This window comes from Tachysurus fulvidraco, chromosome 14, assembly GCF_022655615.1.
Source record: "Tachysurus fulvidraco isolate hzauxx_2018 chromosome 14, HZAU_PFXX_2.0, whole genome shotgun sequence".
NCBI lineage: Eukaryota > Metazoa > Chordata > Actinopteri > Siluriformes > Bagridae > Tachysurus > Tachysurus fulvidraco.
The window spans coordinates 4,833,659-4,861,330 of record NC_062531.1 but is presented as its reverse complement, the minus strand read 5'-3'; the positions used below and the strand labels follow the sequence as shown (position 1 = coordinate 4,861,330).

Genomic DNA, 27,672 nt, shown 5'->3' with positions numbered 1-27,672 from the left:
CCCCACCCTAACTGACTTTTCAGAGATTTCTCTGTTGCATCCGGACTCTTGTGCAGTAAGCCAATGCGAGTAACCATTTCCTCTACCAATCAATTTAGATGCGTAATTTTAAGTAGGAATCTTTCATTGAATCATAAGGTGAATTTAAGTTTCTGTGACGATCACCCAAACTGGGAAATCGTCACAGAAACTTAAATTCACCTTATGATTTAATGAAAGATTCCTACTTAAAATTTCTTCTTTCCAGTCTATTTTCACCTTCTTTTTCCTCATTTCTTTTGTTTGTTTGTGTAGTTAGTTTTATGTTGTGTTTGTCTCATTCATTAAATGTCTTATTTTTGTGCCACAAGTGATTGTCTCTGAGTATCGCTGACAAACGGAAGGTACCTGCAACATCTGGTCTGAACTACATGCTCTATTGAGTTAATTTAATTTACATTATGGTATACAGTAAAAGGGGAGTGAACCTTCCTTGGGCAGGAAGGTACCTCCTTCATAGAATTAATAAAGGTTACACGCCGGACGAACACACCAAATAAGTGTGACGTTAATTCCATTACTGTTAATGTCAACTTAGGTTAAAATATTTAGAGTCACTATAACGCGTTATAATTACTCATAAATATATACCTTGCTTCGCGAGCCAAAATCGCTACACTGCCCACTCCCAGAGAAGATTTGTCCAATTCTGCCCACTCACACAGAGGGTCTGTCTCATCCTGCCCACCCCCACAGAAGGTCTCTCTAATCCTGCCCACTCCCACAGAAGGTTTGTCCAATCCTTCTTGCACCCACAGGAGCTCTGTCCAATCCTTCCCACTCTCACAAAAGGTTTGTCCAATTCTGCCCATTCCTATAGAAGGTCTCTCTAATCCTGCCCACTACCACAGAAGGTCTGTCCAATTCTTCCCACTCCCACAGAAGGTCTGTCTAATCCTGCCTACTCACAAAGAAGGTCTGTCTCATCCTGCTCACTCCCCCAGAAGGTTTGTCCAATCCTTCTTGCACCCACAGGAGGTCTGTCCAATCCTCCCCACTCTCACAAAAGGTTTGTCCAATCCTGCCCACTCCCACAGAAGGCCTGTCTAATCCTGCCTACTCCCACAGAAGGTCTGTCTAATCCTGCCCACTCCCAAAGTATGTCTGCCCAATCCTTCTTGCACCCACAGGTTTGTCTCATCCTGCCCACTCCCACAGAAGGTTTGTCCAATCCTGCCCACTCACACAGAGGGTCTGTCTCATCCTGCCCACCCCCACAGAAGGTCTCTCTAATCCTGCCCACTCCCACAGAAGGTTTGTCCAATCCTTCTTGCACCCACAGGAGGTCTGTCCAATCCTTCCCACTCTCACAAAAGGTTTGTCCAATTCTGCCCATTCCCACAGAAGGTCTCTCTAATCCTGCCCACTACCACAGAAGGTCTGTCCATATCTGCCCATTCCCACAGAAGGTCTCTCTAATCCTGCCCACTACCACAGAAGGTCTGTCCAATTCTTCCCACTCCCACAGAAGATCTGTCTCATCCTGCCCACTCCCACAGAAGGTCTCTCTAATCCAGCCCACTCCCACAGAAGGTCTGTCTAATCCTGCCCACTCCCACAGAAGGTCTGTACAATCCTTCTTGCACCCACAGAAGGTCTGTCTAATCCTGCCCACTCTCACAAATGGTTTGTCAAATTCTGCCCACTCCCACAGAAGGTCTCTCTAATCCTGCCCACTACCACAGAAGGTCTGTCCAATTCTTCACACTCCACAGAAGGTCTGTCTAATCCTGCTCACTCCCACAGAAGGTCTCTCTAATCCTGCCCAATCCCACAGAAGGTCCCTCTCATCCTGCCGATTCCCACAGAAGGTCTGTCTAATCCTGCCAACTCCCACAGAAGGTCCCTCTCATCCTGCCGACTCCCACAGAAGGTCTGTCTCATCCTGCTGACTCCCACAGAAGGTCTCGCTAATCCTGCCCACTCTCACAAAATGTTTGTCCAATTCTGCCCACTCCCACAGGAAGTCTGTCTAATCCTGCTGACTCCAACAGAAGGTCTCTCTAATCCTGCCCACTCCCAAAAAATGAATGTATAATCCTTCCCACTCACACAGAAAGTCTGTCAAATTCTCCCCAGGCCTACAGAAGGTCAAATTAAAAATGCTGAAAGAGAATTTTTCATTGTGCTGCAAGCTTCATGTCTGACTGTCCACTCCTGCCTCCAGGAGAGTAAAACCAACCCACACTCGCAACATTTCTCTTAAATCCTATTGCATCCCAGTCCTATTGCACACCGTCACACAGTCCTTCCCTTAACACACACTCACATACTATTGAAGCTTCAAATGAGTCCACAGACTGAGTTTGTTGAGTTCTTTTCACTTTATTAGTGGAATAGACTGTACACCTCTGTGCTTTTCAGATCGAACACTCCTCCTACCGCATTCATGTCCATACAGTCTGTGTATGCTGACGTGGAGGCAGCTGTCCCAGCATGTCCAAGCTCACTACCTTATGGCTCCAAATACAACTGGCGGCAAACAGTCAGATAAACAATCAAACAAACAAACAAACAAACAAAGGTAAAAAATAATTCTGGATCGATGCCTGTAAACGGAGTCGCAAAGTACATTTGTCCTCATAGTCAAGTGCAAGTAGTTTTATGGAATATTAAACACTTTTTACTAAAATAATTACATTTTTATTGCCAGTTTCATTGCCTAATGTGAATCATCAGAAAATTATAATATAAGCAGTTAACTGAGAAAGTACTGCATTAAAGTGCACATATTAAAGACTGGCAGCACTGATGCGTCACAGACATTTAAAAAATAATAAAAAAAAATGCACATAATCACAAGGCCAACTGAGATGGATTTAAATTAATCCTATAAATGTATTACATTATGAATTCAGTTAAAGTAGCAAATCCCTTCATACCCTCTATTCATAATGACATACAATAAAATGCCGTCGACTTACCAAAGGAGCAATGAATGTAAAAAGGAAAGGTAAAGGAAAACCATACCTATAACGGTATCCATGCATATTGATGATTAATGTACACAAATCCTTTCTAACAATCATCACTCCCATCACCCCTGCATACACCCTTGGACGTCCAGACAGAGAATTTTGCAAAGAGTCATGCCTGAATGTTTTTTTTTTCTTTATTTCTTTATCATTTTTTAAGTTACTTTGCGCTTTTCGATCTGTAATATTCTATAAATGTTTTTTTTAATGACATCAGGTAATAAAATTCGACAAAACAAACCAGAGGTGTAAGGATTCTCATGCAAAAAATAAAAATAGGTAGGAATAGCATTTTAGCTGCTCTGTTCTTTGCAATCTACTGCACAATAACATGCATGTCTGAGTAGGGTGGCACTGATGACCTTTTTTTTTTTTTGAAAGATGCATGTGATGTATGATACAAATTATGATACATATACATATACTGACCTGCTGAGTCTCAACCATAATATCCTTTTTTTTTTCTTCTTTTTTTTTTTTTTGGTGTATGCATTTATTGCAGGATACAGTATTTGTATGTCCTCCTCTCTAAAGATATATCTATATAGGAATATAGTTCTGTCTTCATACTCTTAATACTGGCCCTGTGATTGCACACACTAAATCATCCATGATATCCTATATTGTTTTCATCAAAAAGAAAAAGTGAGTCTTTTGTCATTTCCTGTTTTTTCCCCAAGAAAGGGAGAATACCCAATGCAGATCTGTGAAAGAAACATAATTTCATAAATGCCCAACAAACAGTCCTCCAAAAAAGGCTGTAATTAAACCCTCTTTTTCCTCACAGAACCTTGAGGGAGCTTTAGATTTGGGATGAAGCTGTAGCTGGGTGCCGTTGTCAAATTCATTGTATTTTTGGATGATATTTTGGTGATACAGTCAAGTCTGACATGAAAAGCTCCCTCCTTCCTGTTTGTGCATTGGAGGAAAGCTCTGTGCTTGGAGGTGGTTTTGTTATAAGGACGAGATCTTGACAACCTCGTGACTGAAGGAGCAGCGGGAGTTTCGCAGGATGCCTGGGATAGCAGGCGACGATGGCAGGCTTTCGTCAGGCGTGTTGGCTGGAGGAGTCGGGATGCTAATGATGGCTGCCGTGAAGTCTCGCTCTTCACAGTTTAACTTCAGGTCTTCTGTCCTGGCATTGAGGCTCGATCGACTGTTTGAGAAAGACAACATAGAAACAACCTTCATTAGAATATTAGCCATATGCTTATTGTTCATCTCAAGTTAGAAAAGCAATAAAATTGCTTAGCTTTTTGTCTCTTATGCCCCACTACTTTATCAATGCTAACTTTTTTTTTTAATAATTTAAGAATGTATGAAAGCCAATAATAATAATAATAATAATAATAATAATAATAATAATAATAATAATAATAATAATAATAATAATTTTTAACTCAAAAGTGCAAAGTTTTCAAAGTTTTTTTAGCTATCATTGAAGACATTTTTCGGATATTTTTATAATTTAAATATGTGATTTGATTTTTTTTTTTTGTATTTTATTTTATTGATTGACTGACAAATCTGGACTAGAAAACAACTGTATGTTCTATATCTATGATATAGCTACTCAACATCAACTAGTTCAAAATTTGAAATAGCAAATTGAGTGAATCCTAAGTAAAGCGAGGATGTTGTTAACATTAGTTTTTTGTACTTCAACAAAAAATTTAAGATGCTATACTATGAGTATGACTGGTAGAACAGACTTATTTCGCTCATGCTATCTTGAAGAATTTAGGTATCCGATCTCTCTGATTTATTTATACCTAATTTCAGGGCCGTAGTTAGAGGATTCGGGGGCCCTGAAAAAATATTGATGTGGGCCCCCACACCCCTAATCTAATATAATTTATTACCGGGGCCCCCACTGCCCAGGGGGCCCCACAGAAACCAGCAGCTACAGTATACTACCACCTTTCACCCCACTAGCGACGGCCCTGCCTAATATCATAATGACAATGCAGACATTCTAGCAAACAGAAAAAAAAAAACTAGAAGTCTTCAACAAACACCATTAGGGGGCGACATAACATTGTGTTGTGATTTTGTGCATTCTTTATGTCAAGACTCTCATTGGTAGTTTCATGTGGGAGACTATAAACCACACATCTGATCATTTTAGAGATTATAAACCCTATATGCAGAATTTCATGTAGGATCATGTAAGAACTTCAACTACTTATGGAAAGAGAAAATACAAGAACAAGGCACTGATATACAAAAATAAACTCATATCTTATGGAGGAACAGTGTTAAGACTGAGCATTATTATATGATAAAGACAGTACCTCTGAGGACCAGACGGGCTCTTGTGCACATGCAGGGTATCTAGCTCCTGGATGCTGCCACGGCTCACTGATACAGTGGAGTTAGCCAGGCGAATTGCTCTCCTCTTGGCTCGGCGAGGACAGCAAGAGGTCGAGACGCCTTGTTGGCTGGAGATCGATGTGCTGCGGCTGGTACGGAAGCCCACCGACTCCGCCATACACATCTCGCTGTAGGTCAGCTCATCAGTAAACTCGTGGTTCTGTGGAAGGATGAAAGGATGGAGATGATCCTATGATGACCCTGAATAAAATATTATTTTCTCTAGACGAAACTCATGTTATCAGGCCTGCATTTCATGTAGCTGCATTTTAACATTAGCTGCAGTAGGTTTTCTGAATTCTCCAATATAACTAGCATCCTGTAAGCCCCGTCCCCGTTATTTATTTATTTATTTATTTTTGCTCATGGTGACAATTTAAGACACTATACTATGAGTTTAACTTGTAAAACAGACTAGATTTAGCAGGTTTTATGAGTTCTCCAATATTAACTTCCTTTCTGTAAGCTCCGCCCCCTTTTCACACATTTCCCATTAATAATTTTACTACCATTGTTCTCTTTTATCTTTTTCTATTTCTCACTTGAAATATTCAGTTCTCTCATCTGCTAGGGTTATTTTTTATCTTTGGAGTCTGTGATAAATGGAGAATGTTTTGAGTTCATGAATGTAGCATCAATTCTATTAACGTATGCGTCTATGTTTAACTTAGCTAACAGTTGACATTTGAAATTTGATGAGATTAAAAATTAAATATGCTTATGAAGTATGAAATTTAACATTATAATAAACATTTCCTGTATTAATCAAAAAGTGAGAAGATGCTCAGTGCTATCATAGTATAAACTGATGTCTGTGCTTATATACAAGAAAAAAAGCTGCTGCTAATCTCTTTTGTATGTAACCAAAAGAAAAGTTGATATGTTCACTTTAAAATTATTATTTATCATTATTATTCTTTTTCACAGATCAGGACTATGCATTATTCGTCTTCAGGGTTGCCAGGTCTGCATCTTCCCAGAGGCTATTTCGTGGCTTTTTGAACCAGAGAAAAGTTCTCACCGTGGTCTTCTCCAGACAGTGTAACAGATGGTGGTGCTGGTGCTCGAAGGACGACCTGTTCTTCAGACACAGAGCGCCACTGTCGCAGTCATACTCCTGGAAACGAAAGCACAGGGGAAAGATACACGGACGATTTACACTCGTGTGGGTCAAGTAGTGCATAACACTACACACACAGGCAGATCATTGCAGAGGAAGAGAAGAAAGAGAGGAAAGATCAATTCCTGCTCAAAAAACTTGATCCTACATCAGCAGCACAAAGGTGCTGTAGGTCATCCAGCGCAGAGCTATTTAAAGACGACTCCATCTATTTCCAAGCTCCAGAGGATCATTTTCATGGTTTCGGGTGTTAAAATTAGATGACCTTTTCTGTATGAACTCCAGAATGCACACGTTTAAGAAATAAAGAAAGAAAAATATATGATAAAAACACATTTCTTTGCAACACACTGTTGATATACTTGCTTTTGGTGCCAGGATTCCTGTAGTCCTGAACCACATATGTTGCAATTTTATGTAGTAACCAGTCATGTAATATAATAATGTAATAATAATAACATCAAAATGAACAGTTATTAAGTAAAGGACAAAACAAACAGGAGCATGTTATAGGGAAATAATCAACAAACAGGTAGTACCCTAGTGTAACGCAGCCCAAAGCAAATTACAATGACTACAGGTTCTAAATTGTTATTGAAGAACACATCACTGTGGTTATCTTTGCAGAGACGTTTAAAGAAGGTGTTTTCAGCATCAAAAGTTTGTAAGAGTTAGAGCTAAAGCTGTAATTTTAAGTTTACCATCCAGGCAGAGGCATCAGGACAGAGCACCTTCCGGTTGTTTCATGGTAACACGATGTATATTATTTACTTTACAAAAGAGAAAACCAGACAGTTTTGTGAGGTAAAAGTTGAGTGTTGGTTGAAACATAAGTTAAAACATAATGGGGTTTAACATAAGAGGTGAAGTGGGGGATCAGAGGGATGGTGTTTGGTCATGGGGCAGTGGTGGGTCAGAGGGACGGCTGTGGGTCATAAGGACTGTGGTGGGTCAGAGGGACGGCTGTGGGTCATAAGGACTGTGGTGGGTCAGAGGGGCATTTGTGAGTCAGAGGGACGGTGGTGAGTCATAACTACTGTGGTGGGTCAGAAGGGCATTGGTGAGTCAGAGGGACGATGGTGGGTCATAAGGACTGTGGTGGGTCAGAGGGGCATTGGTGAGTCAGAGGCACGATGGTGGGTCAGAGGGGCATTGGTGAGTCAGAGGGACAATGGTGGGTCATAAGGACTGTGGTGGGTCAGAGGGGCATTGGTGAGTCAGAGGCACGATGGTGGGTCATAAGGACTGTGGTGGGTCAGAGGGGCATTGGTGAGTTAGAGGGACAGTGGTGGCTCAGCGGGACACTGGTCGATCAGAGAGGCAGTAGTGAGTTTGAGGGATTGTGGTGGCTCAAAGGGGCAGTGGTGGGTCAGAGGGATACTGGTGGATGGGATGGGCACTGGTGGGTCAGAGGGACGGTGGTGGCTCAGAAGATCACTGGTGGGTCAGAGGGGCAGTAGTGGGTTAGAGGGACGTTGCTGCGGCAGAAGGGCAGTGGTAGTTCAGAGGGGCACTGATGACTCAAAGGGACACTGGAGGGTGAGAAGGGCACTGGTGGGTCAGAGAGAGTATTATTTGTTCATTAATTAATAAATAATTGTTATCAGTGGTTAAATGCTGTGGTGTATGTAATAGTAAAACATTGACGTGATGTTTATGAAAATAATCAGGGTAGAAACAGTAACTCTGTATCACATGACTCCATCATTGGGTTTTTAAATAACACAATACTAATGTAGCTGTGAAATACATGGTTTCTATTTGACTTTTATTTGTCTGGAATTTTTTGCTGCCCAAAACAGAAATCACAAGACCATCTGCTCTTGACATTTACAATTATGCTGACTCGATCCCCTGGGCTTGCATGGGGTCATCTAATGTACACTATTCAAGCTGATAAAGTATCGGAACAGTCTTTAATATATGAACAGCGATTCCGCTAAAGTGGAAACGGCCGGGGTAAGTGGACGAGGGCACATTAGATAAAAGAAAACAGGGCATCAGAAACTTACAGGAAGTGCTCGGTCAGCGGAAAGCACCGGTAACAACCGGAGGGTTTGAATTTTTGCCCAACAAAATCATCAATAAACAGACCTCACTTAAACTTAAACTTACTTTGTTTTTTTTTTGCTAGTTTGGGAGTCGCTCTGAGGCAGAGTATGGCAGAGTATGACCTTTGTGTTTTAGAGCTAAGGGATGCTCCTAAGTGACGAGATGACAGAGTTTGGTCACGTCAGATGTGAGAGAAACAGAAACAGAGAGCAATTTCACTTCCTAAATGAGAAAAGAAGTCACGGCCGATCCTCTGTAAAGTCCGGGTAAACACTGAGTTTCTGTGATGGACCGTGATTCAGATAAGCACTAGTAGAATAAGAAGTATCACAGACCAGCAGGTGACTTGTGTGGACTACATGGAAAACATCTTAATTAGTATATAAATTGTTCTGATTAAAATGGTTATTGTAAGTAAAAAGGAAAAGAAAACGATCATCATCGGCATCCTGTTTTCAGGCTTGATTGGAAGACCTGGAGCTGACTGTGCCACCTCGTGATTGTAATTCCTTTAGAAATAATTCCAATGTCACTGTTATTTACTAGAATTTGCATATCTGATGCTGTAAAAGCTCATAATGGCTCAGTCTGAACTTACAGTAAGTAAATAATAAACTCTTCTGAAGTGCTGTTATGGGAAAATGATCCCATGGGATCGGCGTTGGGATGCGGCCCGACGTGAAGCGTAGTTACAGAGTTAACATAATACGCTTAATATTTTTGAATAACTGCTTTCACTTTTGGATGTTTTTAACATTTACTGTTATAACCCGGTTAGTGTTAATAAAATAAGTTGTTACCTAATGGTTAGAGAGTTTGACTCCTAACCCTAAGATTGTGGGTTCGAGTCTCGAGTCGGCAATACCACGACTGAGGTGCCCTTGAGCAAGGCTCCCCCCTTCTGGGAGTTGTTTATGAGCCAGAGTAGCGAGGTCCTTGCTGTACGCTATTCAATTTGAGACAGAAGACAGAAAGAAGTTTTAGTTGCTAACCCAGCAATTTGTTTGGTTTCTTAATCTTCTTTGAAGTATTTGCATTTTGTTTTCTATAATTTTACTCTGGATAAGATTATTTTACCACCAAAGTCCGAGTGCGAGAGTTTGACGAGAATCTGTGTGCGTTTTGTGAGTGTAGGTCAAAGAATATTTGACTCGTTTGTTTTGTAACTGGTAGAAAGAATGGTTTAAAGGACCATATACCGTTTGGAGTCCCTCACGGTTGAAGGAATGTGTTTCACCAGGTCTGTGAGCAATGAGAGGACGTCATACGCTTGAATCTGCGGAAATGTGATTTGTTTTAATTTAACTTGCGCTTTGAGAGTGAAGAGTTTATTTGTGTTTTATTTCATTAATTTTTGGAGATTATTTATTGGGAGAAACAGTTAAGGTAATTAAGTTAAGAGACTAACTATTAGCAACCTGGTGTTCCACTCTACATAGTGAATGTAAGATGGGAGCTGTGACACTACTGAAGTCTAAAGACCTGTTTTTGAACCAATTGGATCAGGCTTAAATTGAGTGCAACAGGAAAGCAGCCTGGAGCAGCAGCTCCGTCCATCCCTCTCTCCTTCCTTCCTTCCATCCTTTCTCCGATCCATCCTTCCTTCTTTCCTTGCTTCCTTCATTCCTTCCTTCCTTTCATTCTTCATTCCCTCCCTCCCTCTCTCCCTTCCTTCCCTCCTTCCTTCCTTCCTTCCTTTCTCCCTCCCTCCCTCTTTCCCTCACTCCCTCCCTCCTTATCTTCCTTCTTCCCTCTCTCCCTCCGTCCCTATCTTCCTTCCTTCCTCCCTATCTTCCTTCCTCCCTATTTTCCTCCCTCCCTCCCTACCTCCCTCCCTCCCAAGAAATTACCTGAGATTTTCTACACTACCCTGATTATTGTAATGTAAGCAGAGTGTAAAACTGAAAACGCATTTGAATACATTTTTTGTCACATATGCAAATATACAGAGTGCCACATATAGTGAAATGCTTTATCTATCGCATGTGTGGTATCGTATAGGTTATTTCTCCATGTCATAAAAAGCATTTACGTTTCTGTCAATTAGCAGACACCATTATCCAGAGTGACTTACAAATTTGTATTTCAATTTATACGAATTAGCAAGTAATGGTTAAGGGGCTTGCTCAGGGGCCCTGCAGTGGTAGCTGCAGCTAGCTGGGATTCAAACTCATGACCTTCCGATCAGTAGTACAACACCTTAAACACTAGGCTACCGCATCATACACATTTCACTACAACTTCTACTGCATATGCTTGCTTTCTTTCTTTCTTTCTTTCTTTCTTTCTTTTGTAAAGATAAATGCAGTGAAGTCAGCATTGCTTCAAACAAACTTTTAATAACAGCTGCATGGCATATACAGTCATCAGTGGCAGAAGCCAGCTCAGATTTCTAGCCAATGCTTCTATGGATCCCTGAACGGTGTAAAACAACACCCTAACCACTTGGCTATGGCAGTCTGGACCTGAAAGTGCATCAAAAACCGGCGCCAATCTCTGGCTCTGATGACTGTATATACTACATAGCCTTTATTAGTTAGCCAATTAGCTTATTTATTTATTTATTTATTTATTTGTTTGCTTGTTTGTTTGTTTGTTTATTAAGGAATATGTCATACTTTATTTTTGAGAAAATCAAATTTAAACGTGTTTAGGAATAAAATATTTGAGATCTTGGGGCAGGTCCAGAAAACACATATTTAAGGATATTTTTGTGTCCTGGATTATGTAGACCTGCGTCTACACTGATGTGAAAACTATCCTGTTCATTCACTCATATAAAAAAACCCAATGATTAGCATTTGTATGACACTTGTGGTTTAACTAGGGAATTTAGGCAAATTTGCGTAGGGTTAGCCACCATGAATATTGATGTATTATCCCATCTGGTGCAACAATGGCCTTAGTATAGAATAGGACGAGCTGTGAATGGGTTTGTCTACAGTAGATTAGCGCTAAAACTAAACCCATCGTTAGATTTCGTGCATATTACACAAACATATAATATTTGTTCTCATTTAAATCATTCCATTTAAAAAGCAGACATTTCAAAGTTAGCACAGACACATTTCTCATATTTTTTACTTCTACCTTCGTCTGTTACTGTTAGGGTCGCCACAGCGAGTCATCTGTCTCCACCTAACTCCTCTGCATCCTCTACTCTCGCACCAGTTACCTTCATGTCCTCATTTAACACATCCATATATCTCCTCTTTGCCCTACCTCTTGACCTCTTACCTGGCAGCTCCATCTCCAACATCCTACTACCAATATAACCATCTCCGTCCTCTGTACATGTCCAAACCATCTCAATCTATCCTCTCTGACCTTGTCCCCAAAACAGCCAACCTGAGCTGTCCCCCTGATGTGCTCGTTCCTAATCCTGTCCATCCTCGTCACTCCTAAAGAGAACCTCAACATCCTCATCTCTGCTACCTCCATCTCTGCCTCATGTCTTTTCCTCACTGCTACAATCTCTACCGCTTTATCCGATCTTCTCGGGTCACGGGGAGCCTGTGCCTATCTCAGGTGTCATCGGGCATCAAGGCAGGATACACCCTGGACGGAGTGCCAACCCATCGCAGGGCACACACACACACACACACACACACACACACACTCACACACTACGGATAATTTTCCAGAGATGCCACTCAACCTACCATGCATGTCTTTGGACCGGGGGAGGAAACCGGAGTACCCGGAGGAAACCCCCGAGGCACGGGGAGAACATGCAAACTCCACACACACAAGGCAGAAATGGGAATCGAACCCCCAACCCTGGAGGTGTGAGGCGAATGTGCTAACCACTAAGCCACCGTGCCCCCGTTTCCAGAACATATTTCTCATATTAAAAAATAATACCTTAAATTTCATTTCATTTATGTTTTTTATTGTAATCAGATACAGATAATAGTAGACATGTAGCAGTTTAGAACGATATCTTTCTCTTTTCTGTATGGCCATAAATAGTGTATAAAATAATTGTTGAAAAAAAACCCAACTCCTACTGATCAATCAGAACGGAGATTTATATAACGCTTATATTATAAAAAAATAGCTAGTGTTGGAGAATTTCATCAACTTTTTGATGGACGTGCAATCACGTAAGCCTTTCAAAGTCTGTAGCTATAAATGTACATAACATCACGGCAGCCAAGCAGACGATCTGCTGTTGTTGCAAAACTAAAAGAGCTTCTGCATTTAAAATTCAAATCTAATGACCTAATGTACTCATAGGAAGTTTTCTACCCACAAAGCATAAATCACTAAAGCGTTTATCCCCTGAACCTAAACAGCTGCATCACCTGATGATTAACCGTCCTCATAACTACCTGTACGTGTTTACACACGGGGCAGAGATCCTCACAATCAGCTATCTCAGGTCATGAGAAGCTCCAGAAGTGTCTACATGAAGAGGAAATGTGGGGAAATATAAAGGCAGGACAGAGTGAAAAACAGCATGGTCAGATTTATAAATAGCACAGTAGTGTTTGTAATGCAGGTTTATAGACCCGAGCTAAAATAAACACACACATGCACACACACACACACACACACACACACACACACACACACACACACACACACACACACACACACACACACACACACACACACACACACCTCCACTGTGGCTCTGTCAGTACTGAATCATCAGGCTAACACTATGTCACTATGCCACTGTGTTTAATCACAACAACAAATCACTGTGTCCTCCTTCAGAAAGCTCTTTTATTTCTCTCTTTACAACTACAGTTTTTCTGCTTTTATCTAGATCTTACTTTCATTCAACATTTCATTATTTTCCTTTCTTTCTTTCTTTCTTTCTTTCTTTCTTTCTTTCTTTCTTTCCAAAGAAAGAAAGTAAGATGGGATGGTGAAATGTAAAATGCAAGAAAAACATGGAGGAAAGAAAAAAAGGTTGAGAAGAAAGAAAGGTAAAAGATGGAATGGTGAAAGAAAGAATCCTCCCGCCCTCCCTCCCGCCCTCCCGTCCCTCCAATCCCGACCGCCCCGCTTCGCTTTTCCCCTTTCTCCTGCCCTCACCCCAGAACTCCAGACAGCCTGTGATATCCCAGATCCCACTCTGTACCTCCCCTTCCTCCGCCCGCCCCCCCCCCCCCCCCCCCCCCCCCCCGCCCGCCCGCCTCGCACGCCCTGAATTTGAAATTTAGAATTCAAGATTAAAAATATGATGGTGAAGAAGAAGAAAGAAAGAAAGAAAGAAAGAAGAAAGAAAGAAAGAAAGAGAAAGAAAGAAAAGAAAGGAAAGAAAGATAGAAAAAGATTGAGATGTGAATGTTAGATGCAAGAAAAACATGAAGAAGAAAGAAATGGTGAGAAGAAAGAAGAACAGGGTTAAAAAAGATGGAAAGAAAGAATAGAAAGAAAAAGAAAGAAAGAAAAGAAAGAGAAAAGAAAGAAAGAAAGAAAAGAAAGAAGAAAGAAAGAAAAGTGGATGTGGAATGGAATTGTTGGAACTGATGGAGAAAAAAAAAAAAAAAAATGGAATGGTGGTGGAAAAGGTGGAACGGGAGTGGAAGAAAGAAAGAAAAAAGAAAGAAAGAAAGGATAATGCAATGCAAAAGGAGAAAACAGAACATTTATTGTAAACAAATAAAGGAATAAAGCACAAGTCATTACAAGGTGTTGTTAAAAAGCTGCAGCAGTTAAAACCAGCAGCAACTGAAAATTGCTGAATTATGAAGCAAAGTAAATTCTGTGCTTGCTTTATATTTCACATCCAAATTATTGCTGAGTTTTTTCTACTTGAAGGACCTTAAAGAAACTCGACATTACTTGGGTTAGAAAAGATCGGTTTGTCCTTTCGTTTCATCTGTCCAGTTTATCCAGAACCACAAACCCAGGCGTATTGAAAAACCTCCTTTTTTAAGATTACAATGAGACACATCATCCGGCAGCTGAAACGGATCAGAGCTGCTTCGTGGTTTCACCGTGTCCCTGGATCTCTGGCTCGGGTCTCCATGTCGGACATTATTACCTCTGTCTTTATAATTATCAATGGATCTCCAGCCCACCTCTCATCCGGCTGTTCTCTCGTCCTCACCCCACGCACGTTCTACAGGACCTGCTAATCGGCTTTTCTAATTACACCCACTCGGTGTATGGACACACAGCTGGGACGAGGCTAAAGAGTGTTAGTCACTCTAGCAGATGAATATAACCACATGGCATCCCAGTATGAGTTAATCTCAGATATTTCCTCTCACTGTGCTGTTACGGTCTCTTCTCCGTGTGGTTCTACATGGTACCTTTGAATGGAAAAGTATTCTGAGGATCTACAAGTAGTCCAAGGCATCCAAAGTCCAACCCCAGGTCCAAATGTGATCAGTGGACAGAATTCTACTAGCCAATAGCTTTTAGCTGACATCATATACTTTACAGACAAAAATACATGAGATTACAGGAGACCATGGAGATCAGTTTTGCACTCAATTCTCCATCAGTGAGCAAGATTTCAGACTTCACATAAAAACTAGAATGAATCGAGTTATTGTATTTTCGACCATATCATTCACAGTTATAGTAGGGAAATGATCTCACAATCTGGCATCACTCAGACCAGGATAAGTTTCCTTTAAAATCTGTTTCTTCTCATATTATCAAGGTTTCTTCCTCATATCATCTCAAGGAGTTTATCCTCGCCACCGTCACCTCTTACTTCTTCATCTAAAGCTGATTTGCAGCAATGTCCGTTGTTAAAACTACTGAAAAAATACATTTTAATTGATCTGAATTAGTTATAGGGGGCGCGGTGGCTTAGTGGTTAGCACGTTCACCTCACACCTCCAAGGTTGGGGGTTCGATTCCCGTCTCCACCATGTGTGTGTGTGTGGAGTTTGCATGTTCTACCCGTGCCTCGGGGGTTTCCTCCGGGTACTCCGGTTTCCTCCCCCGGTCCAAAGACATGCATGGTAGGTTGATTGGCATCTCTGGAAAATTGTCCATAGTGTGTGTGTGTGTGTGTGTGTGAATGAGAGTGTGTGTGTGCCCTGAGATGGGTTGGCACTCCATCCAGGGTGTATCCTGCCTCGAAGCCCAATGACGCCTGAGATGCACAGGCTCCCCGTGACCCGAGAAGTTCGGATAAGCGGTAGAAAATGAATGAATGAATGAATGAATGAATGAATGAATGAATGAATGAGTTATTTCTGTGTGAAGTATTAAGAAAAGGGTTAAATCCATAGGGATGAATGTTCTCTTGGGGGGAACCTCTAACTGAGGCACTTCATATATAAAGTATTTATTCAAGGGCCTTGAAAAGGGTCCAGCAGTCACAGTTTGGTGGACCTGGGATTCAAATGTATAACCTTCCAATTGGCACTCCAACGTCTTAACCACTAATCTACCACATCCCCACACACACCACCTTTGGGGTGGGAAAAGCTAGTTTAAGTTCTACCCTGGTTCTACTGTACATTATAGTGGCTCCAAGTTATCGTTTTAGCCCTTTTAGGTTAGCTTGTTGTTATTTCCAGAAACTGGAAACTCATTCATTCATTCCTTTAGTCATTCATTCATTCATTCATTTATCTTAAATGGGTTAGGGACACACTACCACCAAAACCCTTTTTCATAGCCCTTTTTATGAGTACACTATTTAAAAAGGTCTAAAATCTCCAACCACCTCAGGCATTAAGGTTTATCAAGAATTCCAGTTTATTAAAATTATGTTGATCAGGCAAAAAAGCTTCCCCAGGACTGATGTGCTGGTGTTAAACTGAATAAGAAAAGTGACATTATACAAAAACACACAACAAACATTTTGGGGTAATTGGAAATGCAGAGCTTCAAGGCGCAGGCGGTCGTAGCCGCAGTTATTGCTTCACGTGTATGAGATACGGTTGCGAGCAGACATAATGATGTCGTTTTATCAACTGCCTTTGTGAATCCCTACAAAATGATGATACACTGCAGGCTGTACGCTGCTTACATGAAAATATTATTGTCAGAAACTCTGGGCCTTCATGCTAACATTTCCACTCATTAGCCTGAAGCATAAAAGAACAGCTTTCAAATGTCAGGTCTCCATCAGGATTATACTGCTGTCTGGAATCGCTTCGTATCAAAAGATATGCTAATAAATGCAACACGCTCTGAAATCCATTTCTTGACTCGTCGAATTTAACGCTGAAGTTTATAAGACACGAGTTAGAGGAACAAAATATATTAAATATATTAAAAACATGACAAGACATGTTTAATATTTATATTATGGATTACTTTGTGCAAATCCAATGATATAATATATATGACTATATAAATAAAAAATATATATATGACTTAATACCAATGAAGTAGATTTCAGCTCTAAGAGCATAAAAAAGTGGAGAAATTCCACGTGAGTGAGTATTTATAGAAGGTGTTATGAATTAATATCAAAGGAAATCAAAGCTATCATACAAGATATCGTACCAGTACAGCGTCTGGGACACAGATTTCAGATTATGAACCGTTCAACCGCGAGCCAGTAAAATTCCCAAACTGTATATCCAGGAAGATTAGTTTAAAAGCAATTAAAAACGACCATAAACTTTACCATATACTGCAGATTTTCCTTCTGGAACTCTGTGACCTCGACAAAATGTGAGAGGGCTTTACAAGCAAGAATGTAAACAAAGCCATTTGGGTTTATTTCAACTCATTTCTTCAGTTTACAAGTTTCCAGATCTTGCATTTAAAGCGATAAATATGAGTCTCAATACTTCAAGGTTTCAGCTTTATAACAGATGAGATCTTGTGTCCATAAAGTTAACAGCATGAAGTGAAATGAAGCTTCATCATTCTCTTAGAATGCATCTTAAATTTGTCTCGAAGGCGGCTGGGTTTATGATGCTTATGGAACCGCAGCAAGAAGGTCCTCTTTTTCAATGTGTTGTTCTAACACTCAGCATTTTACAGCACAGAACTGAGCAACAGCTAAGAGCTAATGGTGTGTGTGTGTGTGTGTGTGTGTGTGTGTGTGTGTGTGTGTGTGTGTGTGTGTATGTCTTAGGGGATTTAGGTATGAGACTGAATACTCATATTTATGTATAACTATACCTCACGTACACCACGTGCTGTTCGTTATTTTTTATCATTCCATCCATCCGTTTATTTTCTGTATCATTTATCCTACATAGTGGAAAACTGGAGTTCATCCCATCTTGCATATATCCTGCAAGACATGACTCTGGACTGTGGGAGGAAACTGGAGAACCCAGAGGAAACCCCAGGTAAAACATTCAGACTGCATTGTTCCTAACTATCAAAACAACAAACGAACGGTGTCTCAGTGTATGTTTGTGGCTTCAAACCAGGGGCGTTGTTTGGGTATGACAACATAACTAAAAAAATAGTTTATTCATATATTTATGACGGAAACCTCTTTATAGATTTAAGTTATTTAACTGCTAGTTATTATCAATGAATGAATAAATGGTGACTCTTTTGTACGGTGACCTTGAGTGTTCAGAAAGGTGCCTTTAAATAAAATGTATTATTATTATTATTATTATTATTATTATTATTATTATTATTATTATTATTCAATAGCTGTATACTAATAACAGTGCAACCTGCTGACCGGAATAGGTACTGTTCTGTTTAACAGCTCTAAAACATGGCATATTGGAATGAACGTGTAAAATAAGCACTAACAAACAGTACATACAGTACGGGAATCTTGCAGTCTTAACAGTCTTGTGCTTTATTTTTGTAGTGTAAAATGTTTTCAGCCTTCAAAAGCCCCTGGGCCTGTATTCAGGAAAATTCATAGTGCAAAGAGTTTCTCCTATAGTGAGTTCTTGGCCTCTTAAGATGCTTATCTCTTAAGATAAGATTCTTAGTTATAAATTTCTAAGCTAAATTAGGAGCTCTCCGAGATCTTTCTTAGAGTCTTTATGAATACAGGCCCTGAGGCTTAAGCCCCTGATGCCCCATCCTCACAACGCTACTGCTCCAAACCTTCAGAGAGATCCCAGTCTTTCGGATTGCATACTGGCACACAGTTACTCACCTGTAGTCCCCCTTCATCTTTGTACTGCAGGAATGCATTAGTGATTCCTTTCTTAGCCAAGCGAATCCTGGCCAGACGCACTTTCTGTAAAACAGAGTAAACCTCGTTTCAAAGGGCTGCATCAGCACTTAGCCCAAAGTGGTGAAGTGATGTGGCAGTGTGAAAATATATAAACCCTTTGTGGAAACCGAGCACCATTTACTTCAGCAAGCATCTGCTGTTGTGTTGTGCAATAATCATAAAAAAAAAAAAAAAAAAGTATGATAGAATTAAAAATTTAACAACCTTAAAAATGTTGAGTGCAAAAAAAAAAAAATTGTATACCATTAGAACAACATAAAGGAGGCAAAGGCTTTTAATTTCATACCAAAATGCTAAATAAATAAATAAATAAATAAATAAATAAAATGAAAATATTTATAATAATAATAATAATAATAATAATAATAATAATAATAATAATAATAATAATAATAATAATCACCATTTGTCTTTATAATTGCTTTTTATGTTTTGTGATTTGTATCCTATAAAATTAAAATTTGGTTTCATTAAAAAAATAAATAAAATAAATTCATAATGATTCTAATATAAATAACAACAAAATGTATTTTTATACATTTTTATTTTGTTATTTATTCATACATTAAATAAGAATCACATACACGTTTAAAATAATGAGAATAATTTTACTTATTTATAAAAAGTCTTCTGTTCTTCCCAATGTGTTTTTTTTATTATTATTTTTTATTTTGCTATTCAAGCATTTTTCTTCCAGCAAGTTTTCCAAAACTTTTGTTTGGATTCCTACTTTGCAATTATAATTCTGTTTGCCTTATAAAACTTCTCTGCTACTGAGGTTGACTTCTGCATAAAAAAAAACAGCACTCCATAGAAATTCACCTGAAACAGTAGGGCTTAATTTCCTTCTGTTATAAAGGACACTGGGTTTATGGCTGACGTGTTATTGGTAAGACTAATTATATAAAACCTCTAGCACTGTGTATTTAAATAAAACCTTTCAGTACCTGCTGGGCTCGCATCTTGTCAGCTCTCTGGTTCTGGTGGTAGATGCGACTGAAGTTGGACACTATGACAGGAACAGGAAGTGCGATCACCAGGACGCCACTCAGAGAGCAGATGGAGCCAAAGATTTTGCCGGCGATGGTGTTAGGAACCATGTCTCCATATCTGCACATAACACCCAACAGAGACATACAGCTTAGACACATGTTTTCTACATGCTGAAGTGATGCAACGTATATTTACATTTACATTTACAGCATCTGGAAGACGTCTTTATCCAGAGCGGCGTATGGATGTGCTTTAAAGTCACTGGTTCACTGGGTACAGACAGGATGTCATCAACAGCAGTACTCAGAGCAGCTTGGGTTTAATTTTACTTCCTGTTCACAGCTTTCCTCTGGTTCTCTCAGGCTTTCTTTCTGTCGTTGATCTTCTTGTTCTTTCTTTCTTTCTTTCTTTCTTTCTTTCTTTCTTTCTTTCACTCCTGTTCCACCTTTCTTTCTTTCTTTCTTTCTTTCTTTCTTTCTTTCTTTCTTTCTTTTTTTCACTCCCGTTCCGCCTTTCTTTCTTTCTTTCTTTCTTTCTTTCTTTCTTTTTTTCACTCCCGTTCCACCTTTCTTTCTTTCTTTCTTTCTTTTTTTCACTCCCGTTCCGCCTTTCTTTCTTTCTTTCTTTCTTTCTTTCTTTCTTTCTTTCTTTCTTTCTTTCACCGTTCCATATTTTTATATCTTGCATTCTATATTTCACCATTCCATCGTTCTTTCTTTCTTTCTTTCTTTCTTTCTTTCTTTCTTTCTTTCTTTCTTTCACCGTTCCATATTTTTATATCTTGCATTCTATATTTCACCATTCCATCGTTCTTTCTTTCTTTCTTTCTTTCTTTCTTTCTTTCTTTCTTTCTTTCTTTCACTCCTGTTCCACCTTTCTTTCTTTCTTTCTTAATTTCTTTCTTTCTTTCACTCCTGTTCCACCTTTCTTTCTTTCTTTCTTTCTTTCTTTCTTTCTTTCTTTCTTTCTTAATTTCTTTCTTTCTTTCACTCCTGTTCCACCTTTCTTTCTTTCTTTCTTTCTTTCTTTCTTTCTTTCTTTCTTTCTTTCTTTCTTTCACCATTCCATATTTTTATCTCTTGCATTCTATATTTCACCATTCCATCTTTCTTTCTTTCTTTCTTTCTTTCTTTCTTTCTTCTTTACTTTCTTTCTTTCTTCACTCTGTTCCACCTTTCTTTATCTCTTTCTTTTTTCTTTCTGTCTTTCTATTTCTTCTTAATTTCTTTCTTTCTTTCTTCTTTCTTTCACATACTGTGCCACCTTTCTTTCTTTCTTTCTTTCTTTCTTTCTTTCTTTCTTTCTTTCTTTCTTTCTTTCACCATTCCATATTTTTATCTCTTGCATTCTATATTTCACCATTCCATCTTTCTTTCTTTCTTTCTTTCTTTCTTTCTTTCTTTCTTTCTTTCTTTCTTTCTTTCTTTCACTCCCATTCCACCTTTCTTTCTTTCTTTCTTTCTTTCACCATTCCATATTTTTATCTCTTGCATTCTATATTTCACCATTCCATCTTTCTTTCTTTCTTTCTTTCTTTCTTTCTTTCTTTCTTTCTTTCTTTGTACTTTTTTCTTTCTTTCACCATTCCATATTTTTATATCTTGCATTCTACATTTCACCTTTCTTTCTTTCTTTCTTTCTCTTCGGTTTTCTCTCTCAGGGATCTGTTTTCTCCTTCTACCAAAATCCTGCAGGAACCTTTGCTCCTATATGTGAGTGAGTGAATATTTACAAGAGGGGCCTTGCACAGGGGCCCAGCAATGGCAGTTTGAGAGTTTTAGGTTTGATACCATCCGTCAACCTAAAACTCTTCAGTTTTTTGTTTTTTTTTATACAATATGCACATGAACAGAGGAACAGGGAAAATAAGTTCATTTTAGTTTAATATAACTTTTACTTAGATAACCAATACTTGTAAAAACACTCGGACCCCTAAAGAGGAAGCAAACCTTCTGGGTTTGAGCGAGGAGGAAATATTTAATCATTCTCTAAACATTCTCCAAAAAACTCTTTAAATTCTAACATTTTTTAAATACTAAAAGTTGAGCTTTGTTTCGTGTTCATTCGCTATGTAGGATGGTGAGAGTGTGTGGGATTTAGCGTGTGTGTGTGTGTGTGTGTGTGTGTGTGTGTGTGTGTGTGTGTGTGTGTGTGTGTGTGTGTGTGTGTGTGGTCTTTTTTCTGGTCTTTTTATCATCCTTCCATAACGGATTGAAAAACCCGGCATTGCTGAAGCTTTTCTACTAATTGGATGAATTTCTTTGGGTAAATGCATATTGGTTCTTCCATCCTCAGGGATCCAGAGCTCATCTCTAATAGTCCACTCATTTAGCAGAGAGAATCCTTTTTAATAGCAGAGCATGTAGCCACACACAGCAAACACAGCCATGCATATTCTGTTCACACACAAACATACACACACACACACACACACACACACACACACACACACACACAAGCTCAAGGTGTACACAGGTGTGTACAATCAGAGTCTTAGACAACACACACACACAAACACACACACACACACACCAGCTCAAGGTGTACACAGGTGTGTACAATCAGAGTCTTAAACAACACACACACACACAAGCTCAGGGTGTACACAGGTGTGTACAATCAGAGTCTTAAACAACACACACACACACACACACACACAAGCTCAGGGTGTACACAGGTGTGTACAATCAGAGTCTTAGACAACGCGCACACACACACACACACACACACACACTCAAGGTGCACACAGGTGTGTACAATCAGAGTTTTAGACCACACACACACACACACACACACACACACACACACACACACACACACACGCTCAAGATGTTCACAGGTGTGTACAATCAGAATCTTAGACCACACACACAGCTATGTTCTTGCTATAATAATTCCTTGTCCTCCTACACACTGGTGGATCATTAACTTCCTCACAGGACTCGTCATGTTTTTGTTTTGACCCATAAATCAGGCTGGCAGGCCGAACGATGACACAAGCTGAACTCAGACAAGAAAAGTCGAGCTACAATTCGGCAACATCAATCAGACGATTAGCAGCTGATCACAATGAGTCATAACAGCCCGAGGTCTCTGATGTCACAGCCGATGTATAAGTCCTCAGTGTAAAATGAGAAGCGGAAGCAGAACCGCACACAGCACCAGTGAACCAGGAAGGAGACTTTACTAAGCAGTGACTGAGCATCAACAAGCGTGTTTGAAATGGTGTATGAACACTCAATCTCTCACTCACTCATTTTCTACCGCTTAGCCAAACTTCTCGGGTCACGGGGAGCCTGTGCCTAGCTCAGGCGTCATCGGGCATCGAGGCAGGATACACCCTGGACGGAGTGCCAACTCATCACAGGACACACACACACTCTCATTCACTCACGCAATCACACACTACGGACAATTTTCCAGAGATGCCAATCAACCTACCATGCATGTCTTTGGACTGGGGGAGGAAACCGGAGTACCCGGAGGAAACCCCCGAGGCACGGGGAGAACATGCAATCTCCAAACACACAAGGCGGAGGCGGGAATCGAACCCCCAACCCTGGAGGTGTGAGGCGAACGTGCTACCCACTAAGACCCCTGTATGAACACATTGTTTTTAATGTTTTTATTTCTGGATTGTTTCTGTATGCTCTTATAGACTCTATATGAAAAGTGCTTCTTTTTCTTCTTCTTCTTCTTCTTATTATTATTATTATTATTATTATTATTATTATTATTATTATTACTACTGGTATAGCAGGTACAGTACTCAGATCAGAGCTTGGTTTTAATTTTACTTCCTGCTCACAGATTTCCTCTGGTTCTCTCAAGCTTTCTTTTTTGTCGATCTTCTCTTTTCTTTCTTTCTTTCTTTCTTTCTATATCTTCTCTTTCCTTTCTCAGGGATCTCTGGTTTTCTCCTGCGACCAAAATCCCGCAGGAACCTTTGCTCCTAGATGAGATTGAGTGAATAATTACAACAGGGGCCTTGCTCAGGGGCCCAGCAATGGCAGTTTGGTGGATCTGGGATACCGTATACCGTAACCACAGGCAACCACACAGTTTTCCTAAGCCTTTAGATCTTGCTACAGACTGATTTTCTTTCCAGGTTAAATTTGAGTGTTTTTGTATTCCTATTAAAGGGATTGGCTCTGGATCCACTGTGACCCTGACCAGGATAAAGCAGTTACTGAAAATGAAGGAAGGAATGAATGAATGAATGAATGAAGGAAGGAAGGAAGGAAGGATGGATGGAAGGAAGGATGGAAGGAAGGAAGGATGGATGGATGTGGACTGAGAATATATTGGCATGATTTTGGGAGTTTGGAGGAAACTGGTAAATGTGGAGACTCCATACAGACAAAAACACCACTGAAATGATGTCATTTGTGGCCATTTTTATTCCCATAAATAGAATAATAACGTCTTTGGAAATTCGAATGTCTTCTGATCACTGAGTTTTTGATATTTCCTGCTCTAATAATGAACAACACACAGAAAAATTAAACCTTGGCCATTGGGTTAGAAAGTGGCTGAAGTTCTGGATTATCAGCAGCATCATTTAAATAATCGTACATTAGCAAGACACTCGCGTCCTTCATCGTGTTCAGAGCAGCTAAAGACAAACAGGGGCCACAGAGCTAGGAGTCGGCTATGAGACGGACGTGTGTGTGAGCGAGAGAGGATGAAAGAAGCCTATTAGAGTTACACTTACACATTCACACCATGTACTGGTTTCACTGGGAGGAATGGGCAGATGGCTGAAAACACTATTAGTCTTTATCACAGTGATGACACACAGACAGACAGACAGACAGACAGACAGACAGACAGAAAGAAAGAAAGAAAGAAAGAAAGAAAGAAAGAAAGAAAGAAAGAAAGAAAGAAAGAAAGAAGAAAAGAGGGGCGCGAAGGGAGGGGGCGGGCAGAGGAAGAGGAGGGAGAGCAGCGGGAACTGAAAGGGGGGAGAGGAGTGGGGCGGGCTGGCTGGCTTGGCGGGCGTGTAGGAGGGCGGCCTGGCCCGGGCGGGCGTGGAACAGGCCAGCGAGGCGGGCGGGCGGGGGCGCGGGAGGGCGGGCGGGCGGGCGGGAGGGCCCGGGAGGGGCGGGGGAACAGTGCCAGCGGGGAGGCGGGCGGGCGTTCGGGCGGGCGCTGCGGAACAGGCAAGCGGGAGACGGGCGGGAAGGGCGGGCGGGGGGCACGCCGGCGGCCATCCGGGCGCGGCGGGCGGGCGGGAGGGAGTGGAGGGAGGGAAAGGAAGAGGGGGAGACGCGGGCAGACGAGGGGGCGGAGGGCCCGGGCGGGTCGGGGAAAAGGAAAGCGAGGGGAGGCGGGAGGGAGGGGGAGAGGGGGAGAGGGCTTTCTTTCTTTCTTTCTTTTTCTTTCTTTCCCTTTCTTTCTTTTAACATTCCATCTTTCTTTCTTTCTTTCTTTCTTTCTTCCTTTCTTTTCACACTTCCTCCCTACCTCTCTTCCTCCCATCCATCCACCCATCAAGCCATCTTTCCTTCCTTCCTTGCCTCCCTCCCTCCCAGTGTGTGTTAATCTTCCATGACATCTCTCCTCCTTTTTTCCTCCACTGATTTGTGTTTGTATCTCCTGCCTCTGCCCGTCCTCCTAAAGTGGCTCCCTGTAGCAATCACCATCAGCTGCTTGACAGGACTTTACCGTTGAGGAAACAAGAACCTGACCAAAAGAGGTGGAGCTGAGAGTTTACGAGCAGCACACTGAACATTTGTGTCAGTACACCGATTCACTCGTAGCCCGTTTTTAGAATCTGAACAAACATGAATTCCACAACAGAAAAAAAATAAGATAAGAAAATAAAATGAAAACACAACGAATGGATGCAGAGTTTTCTCGTGTCAGAGAGGTGTTTATCTTCAACCAATAAAATTCTGCAATAGATGTATATCATCCAATCAGCAGTAAATATTCCATTGGTTAACTATACCTACCTTTTCTGGTTTGTCTGAATCATCATTGTTTTTGAATTTCTTTTGTTTTCGGATTTGTTATTAGATTTATTTTGTTTTTTGGATTTATTTAGTTTTTGTATTTATTTTGTTTTTGTGTTATTCCTTCTGTTTTCAGATTTGTTATTTTGTTTTCAGATTGATTTTGTTTTTGGAATTTTTTTTTTTTTTTTTCAGATTTCTTATTTTCTTTTCATATTTGTTATTTTGTTTTATCATTCTTTTTTTTTGTTTTGCAATTTGTTATTTTATATCCTGATTGTTATTGTCACGGCGGGACAAAGGCGAGTGAGGATCCAAGTGCAGTTTGAACTTCTTATAAACAAAAACAAGAAACAAACAACAGATAGGCAGGCAAAAACAGGGCAGAACACTGAGCGGGACAGGGGACAGGGGACAGAAACAGACAACATACTACACCAACAACGACTAACACCAGGGAAGTGAACAAACAGAGTAGATATAGTGAACAAGAACCAATCACAAGGCGGAGACAATCAAAGACTAAGACAAAACACCTGGGGAAGAGATTGAGTGCAATTAGTGTCCATGGTAACAAATAAGTGGGCGGGGCCAACAATTAACAGCAGAGAATGACAGCAGACAGAAACAAAGGAAAACACAGACAGACTCATTACAGTTATATTGTTTTCAGGTTTTTTTTTGTCAGATTTGTTATTTTGTCTTCACATTTATTTTGTCTTTACATTTGTTATTTTGTCTTTACATTTGTTATTTTGTCTTCACATTTATTTTGTCTTTACATTTATTTTGTCTTTACATTTGTTATTTTGTTCTGTTATTTATTATTTTCTTTGCACTTCTCTGCCACTGTAACCAACAGATGGAAAAACACACGACTCACACGAAAAACCAACAGTGTCCTGACTCATTTAATATCAGATTCATTTTGTTTATACAGATTGAAAATATTTGATAAGTAGTGGACCGGTAACAAGGGTTAGTTACGGTATTAAGCAAGCTACAGTATGTTCTGAGTCAATTCTTTAATAAATGGTGTTCTGTTGGAGTGTGTATGAGGATGAGATTTAGGATGCTTTATCAAATTGGGAAGCATGATAGAGTAGAATATAATGCTAATGCTTTCAGACAGTCCAATTTTATACTCTGTTTAACTGCCTAATGCATTCTCTTTTTCTATTACTGTTAAAAAAATGTACATTTTTAAAAAAAAAGTTTTTTATAAAGGCATCTGGGTAACATAATGGGAATAAAGAGAAAAAATTGCCAGAACGTCTCAAGAAACAAACCTTTGCCCTTATAGGTTCAAGCTGAACATCGCCTCATGCTTCTAGTTTAAGAGTCCCCTCATTCTGTAGTACTAAAAAAAAAAAAAACACACAAATGTGGACAAGATTTGACTCCATGTTATATTCTTGCCTTCTCTTTATATAATATCACATTGAGACATTTCCTCTTTTTCTTCCCTGCTCCACGTCAGCAGCCCCGGAGCTCCATCAGTCCACCTCCTAATCTCATGATGTGCTGGAAAACCTCCAGTCCAGAGAAGACAAGAAGATTAGGCGATGGCCTCAGGCACACAGATAAGGCAAAAACAGGCACAGATTTCTATACGGCTGTTATTCTTGATTTGTTTTTCTTTGCTTTTCTCTTTGTCGTGTTCTGTGCATGCAGATGTTCATTAACATTACAAAACATGCCTATTGTGCTGGATCGATGAGGATGTTACGTAAAAGCCGCCCATAACTCTTTGTAACTAAAATAATGTTTTTATAACATAAAAAAACTTCTATTTTTAATCAAATTTCTATTGAGAAGTGGATGAATATTTTGTTGAACAAAAGCATATAGATAATTTAACAGTTTCAGACTTGAAGGTAACCTGCTAAAAGTGAGCGTAGACACTGAAAATAAAATTAAAACACTCATGCAACATTATTTATTTAAATACCCCCAAACCATCCATCCATCCATTCGTCTATCCATCCGTCCATCCATACATCAGTCCACTTTTTGTATTGGTAACGCTACACGGTTTTGGGGAACCTGGACTCTATCCCA

The 27,672-nt window shown here is 40.0% G+C and overlaps 1 protein-coding gene across 1 annotated transcript in view; it reads right to left on the bottom strand.

Moving 5' to 3' along the window:
* Positions 1 to 2,358: 2,358 nt before the first annotated feature.
* The window catches only part of kcnd1 (potassium voltage-gated channel, Shal-related subfamily, member 1), a 76,657-nt gene continuing 51,343 nt past the window's right edge, over positions 2,359 to 27,672 (bottom strand). The window contains exons 2-6 of the mRNA XM_027151913.2: positions 19,609 to 19,771; positions 18,581 to 18,664; positions 6,409 to 6,504; positions 5,309 to 5,547; positions 2,359 to 4,170 (exon numbers count right to left, since the gene is read on the bottom strand). Coding sequence (XP_027007714.1) covers positions 3,969 to 4,170; positions 5,309 to 5,547; positions 6,409 to 6,504; positions 18,581 to 18,664; positions 19,609 to 19,771 — 784 coding nt within the window. The 3' untranslated portion in view covers positions 2,359 to 3,968. The remainder of the gene's footprint in view (positions 4,171 to 5,308; positions 5,548 to 6,408; positions 6,505 to 18,580; positions 18,665 to 19,608; positions 19,772 to 27,672) is intronic.